At 43.5% G+C, this 8,671-nt stretch overlaps 1 protein-coding gene across 1 annotated transcript; it reads left to right on the top strand.

Moving 5' to 3' along the window:
• Window positions 1-2,664: 2,664 nt before the first annotated feature.
• Window positions 2,665-6,267, top strand: LOC131298623 (uncharacterized). The gene has a single exon (XM_058324100.1). The coding sequence runs from the start codon at window positions 3,622-3,624 to the stop codon at window positions 6,265-6,267; it is 2,646 nt and encodes an 881-aa protein (XP_058180083.1). The 5' UTR covers window positions 2,665-3,621.
• The last annotated feature ends 2,404 nt before the right edge of the window (window positions 6,268-8,671 follow it).

Genomic DNA, 8,671 nt, shown 5'->3' with positions numbered 1-8,671 from the left:
CTTAATCCTACTGGACGTTGGATGGAGGCGCTCACGCCTGGAGGAGTAAATCCAGGAGGGTGAGATGGGGAGGCAACGTTGATATCGGTTTCAGAGGTAATGTGCAAAGAGGAATTGAGGGGTTGAAAAAGAGGAGGTGGAGGTGCTACGCCCATTTTTTTTAGGAGGAGACCGGTGGAGATCTGGAGGAGTGAAGTTTTTGGGAAAGAGGAGGTGGTCGACTAGGAGGAGCCGCCGTGGATCTAAGAAACAACCGTTTCACGTCGGGTTCACCAAATTGTGGGGGCTGCGTTCCGAGTGGTTCTTGCTTTCTAAATATGGGTTCGTGATCCTCCCCTAGTTCCTCCCTCTGCCCTGCAAAATGAAGCACGACTAAAGACCACACCGGAGGTCCTCCGGGATGGCCCTCCGGTGCAAGAGTCAGTTTACTTGCAGAGAGAAGTTAGGAATCAGGAACTAGGGTTTTCTTTGTGCATACCTTTTCCAAGCAGGCATAATGGGATATTTATAGGGAACCTCTTAGCTTGGTCTCCAAGATTGCACCAACGCTCAACACGCGTTGGCTGATGTCACTCTTACGTCACGTTTTAGGGTTTTGCAACCATTTTTCAGGATGAGCTGGCACCTTCACGTGCCCCCATCATTATCCTCATAACCGTTTGGATGACGTCACGACCATCATCATTGCCACGGCTACTATTCTAACGCAGTCGGGCTGGATCGTCGGCCATGCTTCGCTCGAAACCGAGCTTGTTGTGTGACCTCGGCAGCTGTCCAAACGAACGTATTTTCCGCTCATGCGGGTGCTGGGACTGGAGCGTTTAAGGAAGTAGTAATTAACGGGACCCTCGGCTACGGTTGCTGTTTCAAACGTTGAGAGAAAGATGACTTGGAGTTGAAAGGGATACTAGATCACGTTCGGAAATAGCTCGAGCCATTTTGCTCGGCTTGCTACACGATGATTAAAATTCTTATACTAAATGCAACATCCTATGGAGGTCAATATAAAAATTCTCAAGATACCGCCAGAGTCCTTACCTAACTCCCCAACTTGCTTGAAAAAGAAATTGGATAAAAATCTGTCAGATGACAGGCTCAATGAGTGGCAAAACACGTATATATTATTAATATTAAATAAAGTTCTAAAGCATGGGCTAAAAATAGATTATCATGTCAACATATTTTGGCATACAAGTGTACAACAAACCAACAAATAAGGCCAATGAATCATTTAATCAAATAATAATTCTTAGTGGTGATCACAACATTACATCCATCAACAATGGGGAACCACAACCAAATAGTACCATGGCCCAAATGATATCTCATCAAAATTGAAACCAATATCGAACTTAGAGTCACCAGGGTTGGTAGCCCATGGTACTTTTACCTAAGACGATCCGACGAAAAGAATGCTATTGAGCATTAGGGTCACCGGCCTAACACAGTCTCTTCCCCAATGACCAGGGTCACCTACATGAAGAGAAATAATTTCCCTGGACTTCTGAGAATATTCCCAACAATATCCACCAAGTCTCACCACCAAAAAATAATAATAATTGATTTCACCAAAAGTCATCAAATGCCAATTTATAAAACAAATTATAAACAATTACGGATTTCTAAATAACATGCATATAAATGTTTTAAGGAAATAATTTTAAGGGTTTCTAAATAACATGCATATAAATGTTTTAAGGAAATAATTTTAAGGAACTCGGGAAACTTTTGAAAGTATGTAACATACTTAACCACCCATCTGAGTCCAAAAGTAATGCAATCGAATACACGAAAAAGAAGCTAACCTGAACAAAAGAACAATACAAAATGACTAACTATTCAAAGTTTAGTGCAAACTCGATAAACTATGAATATTAGGTACCATTAAAATTTATCCTAAATTACTATAACAACGGTAGCCACAAAACTACGAAGCCCAAACTTCATGCATCCAATCGACATGCATACACTCACCTCCTGATCTCCATTCCTAAACTCTACCGTTCGAACTTTGCCCCCACGTGCATAATTTTATAGCCCACAAATCACACAGCACACACACACCACAATCCCACACCACAACCACGCACACCCTCTCTCACGAGTTCTCTCTTTCATCACACTCACATCCACTAATAAAAATTCTATACCAGTGCTCATTCATGCACCCGATTGATTCCTTAAAAGAGGACAAGGGAGACAATTGCTCAAAACTATAATGACAATTGTACCCATAGTGCGCGCAAAATAATTAATTAAGATTCGACTACAACATCCAATTAATAAATGGCAATATAATTAAATAAAAATATTGGGGCGTAACATCGAGTACCGTATTGCTCAAATGACTTTTCAGTCTTCTATGAGGAGGGGTGCCCCTGGAAATAGAAGCGGAGAGTGCAGCCGCGTCCCCGCGTTGGACTAGAGAGTGGTCGGGACTACGCCGACTGGAGCTAATCGAGTTGTGGAGGTCCATCTTCCGGACGTTTCCCCCTTTTCCTTTGCAGCCAGAGCTTGCTCGGGCATACCTTCCGAATCTTGCTTTCACTTAAATCTTGCACATTTGGATGCTCCTTTTCTCATACTTTCTTCTTTTCAGATCTCTAATACTTTCTTCTTTTCAGATCTGATGTAGTATGTAGGAAGGGTATTTATGTCTTTTGTATGGAGTCTATATATAGGTGTTGGAGTCCTTTCTTTTGGAAATTTTTTATCATTTTGAACAAATATTATCAAGAGCTAGTCTCTTTGTATCCCATTTGGGAGTTTCTCTCTCTACATTATCTATGGGTATCTTTGGTTGCATCATTTGGTATCAGAGCTTCTAGGCTCGATCCCCACCGTTCATCTCGCCGGAGACTTCATCGGAAACCTAAACCTCGCCGGAAACCTAAAACGGAGCCGAAAAATCTCGCCGGAGCCCCCAAATCACTCTAAATCCTTAGATCTATCCAACCCAACACCCTATACTTTGATTTCGACCCTATTTAGCCCTGAATCGAACCCAAAACCCTTAGGATCTGACCTGTTCGAACTTGAATCAGCCATTTCGGCACTGTTCAAGCTCGATCTACCCATTTCGGAGCTGTTTCGGAGCTGCTACAGTGATTCCGAGTCTGCTACAGTGATTTTGGAACTGTTCGGACCTGTTTGAACAAGACCCAGCCTTGTTCGAGCTCAAATCTGCAATTTCGGAACTCAAATCGAAGTTTCAAACCCAGATCTGCCTGTTTCGGACCATTTCAGAGCTGCTACAGTGATTCCGAGTCTACTACAGTAATTTCGGACCTGCTACAGTGATTTCGAGCACAAGCACAGTGATTTCGAGACTGCTACAGTGATTTCGGAGCTTGCTACAGTGATTTCAAGTCAGATCTGTGGGTTTTGAGAGTTTTCGGACTGATTTTTGCTGATTTTGGACAAGATCTAAGGTGGGTAAGTGTCGATTCCTTATTTTCTTTGCTGGGTTGTTGCTAGATTGCTCCGTAGTTGTCGATTTGAGTATGATTATTGGTGATTACGTGTTTTTGGGGTTGTTCTGTTGAAATTGGTGGCTGAGTTGACTGGGTTTTCATTATTTGGGGTTGATTTACTTGATTGGAGTTGAATTTGGGTATTGTAATGGCTTATCGGGCTAGAGGTAGAAGAGGAGGTAGAGGTAGAGGCTTTGTGGTGAACAATGGTGAGGAGAATGAGTTTGGCAACCAAAACCATGAGATTCAAGAGTTGAGACAACAAGTTGCTACCCTAACGGCGATGGTGCAAGGCTTGCAAGTGTCGCGTGCAGGTAGTGGAGGGTCCGAGGACTCTCAAAGTCACTTTGACAATCCTTTTGGTGATCCGAATTGGCGTAGGCCACCTTCCACTCACTCTCCTTATAGGTGGGAGAAGAACATCAAGATTGAACTTCCCGAGTTCAATGGAAGTCTTAATCCAGATGAGTTTGTTGATTGGATTAATACGGTTGAAAGAGTGTTTGATTATGGAGACGTCTCCGAGGAGAAGAAGGTGAAGTTAGTGGCTATCCGCCTCAAAGGAAGAGCTTCCGCTTGGTGGGAGCAATTGCAAGGAACTAGGCAACGAAGAGGAAAGGGAAAGATTAGAGAATGGGAGAAAATGAAGAAGAAACTCAATGAACAATTCTTGCCTTTCAACTATATGCAAAATCTCTACAAGAATTTGCATAATCTCGAACAAGTTGGAAGTGTTGATGAGTACACGGAGGCTTTCCATCAACTTGTTGCTAGAGTTGATTTAAATGAAAGTGAAGATCAAATGGTTGCAAGGTACATAAGTGGGTTGACAATCACAATCCAAGATGCCCTCGCTATGCAAACTTTGTGGACGGTTTCGGAAGCTTACAATCGGGCCTTGGTGGCCGAAAAGCAAGAAAAGAGAAAGTTTTCGAGATCCGGGCAACAATATCAAGGCGGTTCCAAGTCCGGGCAGCCCTTTTACTCTTATGCTAGAGGTGGTTCTTCCTCTAGTGGTGGCCAAGGTGCTTCTCCCGGAGTTGGTACTCAAAACCGAGCGGATAAAGCTTCAACACCCGCTCAAAATCAGTCTCAATCCGGTGCTTCGGGGGCTCGAAATCAATTCCAAAGTGGGGGTTTCAAGTGCTTCAAGTGTCGGGAACCGGGTCACAAGTCTTTGGATTGTCGTAAGACTTCCGGAGGTCGTAACAAGGCACTTTTCATTGAGGAGGTTACGGAACAAGGTTGTGAGGATGATATTCCCGTTTATGACGAAGAAATATGTGAAGAAATTGGAGGTGATAATGAGGAAGAAGAAGGCTATGCGTTGATGATAAAAAAGACTCTCCTTACTCCTAAGGATGTTGGTAATGAAGATTGGTTGCGTACCAATATCTTTTACACCACTTGCAATGTTGGTGATAGAGTTTGCAACATGATTATTGATAGCGGAAGTTGTGAGAATGTAGTCTCTCAAGAGGTGGTGGACAAGTTACAACTCAAAGTGGAGGAGCATCCCCATCCTTATACCATTTCTTGGTTCAAGAAGGGTAATAAAATCAAGGTGACTAAAAGGTGCTTGGAATCTTTCTCCATTCGGCAAAAGTACTTTGATGAAGTTTGGTGTGATGTTGTACCTATGGATGCTTGTCATATACTACTTGGTCGCCTGTGGCAATATGATAGGCATTCCATCCATGATGGAAAGAAGAATACCTACACCGTCCTTAAGGAGAAGCGACAATTCACTTTGTTACCTATGAAGGAGAAGGTGACTACGAAGCCTCCTCCCACTACGTTGCTTGCTTCTAAAGGATTTCTCAATGAAAGTCATGAATCCGGGTATGTTCTAGTGTTGGTTCCTATGGCGGATATGGGTGTGTCGGATGTTCCCAAGGCGATTTCTAAACTTTTGAAGGAGTATGTTGATGTGTTTCCTCAAGAGTTGCCTCCCGACTTGCCTCCTTTGCGAGATATTCAACATTGTATCGACTTGGTACCTGCGGCGCCCCTTCCGAACAAGCCTGCATATAGAATGTCTCCAAGGGAGAGGGAAGAGATTCAAAGGCAAGTTAAGGATCTTCTAGAAAAAGACTACATAAGGGCAAGCCTTAGCCCTTGTGCGGTGCCGGCTCTTTTGACTCCGAAGAAGGATGGTTCGTGGAGGATGTGTGTGGATAGTAGAGCTATCAACAAGATCACTATCAAGTACCGCTTTCCCATTCCAAGGCTAGATGATATGTTGGATTGCCTTGCCGGTTCAAAGGTCTTCTCAAAGATTGATCTAAGAAGTGGTTATCATCAAATTCGAGTTCGTCCGGGAGATGAATGGAAAACGGCTTTCAAGACCCCTCATGGCCTCTTTGAATGGCTTGTGATGCCTTTTGGTCTTACCAATGCTCCAAGCACTTTTATGCGGGTAATGACTCAAATGCTTCAACCTCTCTTGGGTATATGTGTAGTTGTGTACTTTGATGATATATTGGTGTATAGTCGGTGTTTTGAAGATCACACATCCCACCTCCAACAAGTCTTTGAAATCTTGAGAAAAGAGAAGTTTTATGGGAACTTGAAGAAGTGTAGTTTTGCTGTTGATAAAGTGGTATTTTTGGGGTATGTTGTGTCTGCAAAGGGGGTTCACATGGATGAAGACAAGATTAAGGCCATTGTGGAATGGCCAACGCCTACAAGTGTTCATGAAGTGAGGAGTTTTCATGGGTTAGCTACCTTCTACCGGAGGTTCATTGCCAACTTTAGTAGTATCGCGGCTCCTCTTACCGATTGCCTCAAGTAAAGGGTGTTTATGTGGTCCCAAGAAGCCGCCGAGAGTTTTAAATTGTTGAAGTCCAAGCTTACGGAAGCTCCTATCTTGGCCTTACCCGACTTTGACAAAACTTTTGAACTTGATTGTGATGCTTCGGGAGTGGGAATTGGTGGAGTCTTAAGCCAAGGTGGTCAACCTATTGCTTTCTTTAGCGAGAAGTTGAACGGTGCTAAACTCAAGTACTCTACTTATGACTTGGAATTCTATGCCATTGTCCAAGCCATCAAGCATTGGAGTTACTACCTTGCCTACAAGGAATTTGTCCTCAACACCGATCATGAAGCTCTTAAGTACATCAATAGCCAACAACACCTCAATAAACGGCATGCCAAGTGGGTGGCTTATCTACAATAATTCTCGTTCTCTTTGAGGCACAAATCGGGGATTCTCAACAAAGTGGCCGATGGTTTGAGTAGAAGAGTGGCTCTCTTGGTGGAAATGAAGAACAAGGTTGTTGGGTTTGAAGAATTTCGCACTTTCTATGCCGAAGATCCTTATTTTAGTAAGATAATCGATGCTTTGCAAAGGGGTAATAAGGTTGTCGATCCATGTTTCATGTTGAAGGATGGATTTCTCTTCAAAGAACTTAAATTGTGTGTCCCTACATGCTCTTTAAGGGAGCAATTGTTGGCCGAAAGTCACAAGTTGGGTCATTTTGGCAAGGATAAGACTCTAGCATTGCTTTAAGATGCATACTATTGGCCGGGAATGAGTAAAGATGTGGGGGGCTATGTGCAAAGGTGCCAAACTTGCCAACGGAGTAAGGGAACAGCCACTAATGCGGGATTGTATTTGCCTTTACCAGTGCCGGAAAGTCCTTGGAAATGCGTGAGTATGGATTTTGTCTTGGGGCTTCCTCCTACGCAAAGGCGGAGTGATTCTATCATGGTAGTAGTGGATCGGTTTTCAAAAATGGCTCATTTCATTCCTTGTAAGAAGACTATGGATGCGACTAACATTGCCAATCTCTATTTCAAGGAGGTCTACAAGTTGCATGGCGTCCCTACTTCTATTGTCTCCGATAGAGATGTTAAGTTTCTTGCCCATTTTTGGAGGATCTTGTGGAGGAAGATTGGCACTAACTTATGCTTTAGTACTTCTTTTCACCCTCAAACCGATGGTCAAACGGAAGTGGTAAACCGGAGTCTTGAAAATTTGTTGCGATGCTTAGTTGGTGAACATCCAAAAAGTTGGGATGAAATTCTTCCTTTGGCGGAGTTTGCTTACAATTCTTCTCTAAACCGCACCATCCACACTTCCCCATTTGAAGCGATTTACGGGTTGAAACCTTCTAGTGTGGTTGACCTCGTTCCTTTGCCAACCCCTAAGAGGGGACACTCCAAGGCGGAAGATATGGCTACGTTTATGAAGAATATCCACTCTCAAGTTAAGCTCAACATTGAGAAGTCTAATGCGAAGAATAAGGCGGCCGTTGATGCACACAAAAGGGAGGTTTTGTTCAAAGAAGGGGATCTTGTTTGGGTTATCTTGAGCAAGGATAGGCATCCTCACGGTACTTACATGAAGTGAGGCAAGTGTGCCTTAGTGGCAGTTTGCAAATGTTGGTGAGGCAAGTGATCATGCAAGGGACGTCTTTTGCCGTTTTTGGAGGTTCTCAACCGGAGAGCTCAGGGGCAGTAGCTAGCTGCCCTCTTGAGGTATGATTGTAGCGTTTTCACATATGCTAGGCATGTGACCGTTGTAGAGCCAGAGCAGGAGGCGGAGGCGAAGACAAGAGCCTAGCACAGAGGAGCAGGAGTTCAGGGAACAGCTCGAAGGAGGAGCTTGGAGATGGTGAGCCGGTGGTTACTAATAATCCGCACAGCTCAAAGCATGGGGAGGACGACGAGGAGGACGACCACCAGAAGGAGCCTCTGGTTGCTTCCCATTTGTGATCTTGATTTTGCGGTTCTGTACAGGTTTGCCTTGTTTCTTCGTAATGGGAGGTTTTGTGCTCCAAATAGGGGACCACCTTTTCCGTTGATATATTAGCATTTTATTTCCTTGCAAGTGTCATCATTTGTATATAGTAGTTCTCCCTAAACTTTATCTGGCTGGTTCTTGCAAATTAAAGGAGGTGGAGGAGGAGGAGGACACGGAGGAACCAAGAGAGAGAGAGAGACTTGGGGTCTCTGAAAAACTCATGGAATATGCACCCTTTGGAAACTTTGAGAGGGAAAATAATAGCTAATTCGCTTTCGGTCTTGGCAACCTTGAAAGTTGCTTCTGATGTTTTTCCTTTATTTTAGAATGGTTGCGAAAAGAAAGACAATAGAAACCATAGACAAAATCAGATCACAAGCACAAGTAGACATAACTGTGAATGCTCTAATAAGAAAAATGGTCCAACTAACTGAAGTTAGAATTTACTTGT

The sequence above is a fragment of the Rhododendron vialii genome, chromosome 8a, assembly GCF_030253575.1.
Source record: "Rhododendron vialii isolate Sample 1 chromosome 8a, ASM3025357v1".
NCBI lineage: Eukaryota > Viridiplantae > Streptophyta > Magnoliopsida > Ericales > Ericaceae > Rhododendron > Rhododendron vialii.
This window is presented reverse-complemented; position numbering and strand designations above follow the sequence as displayed.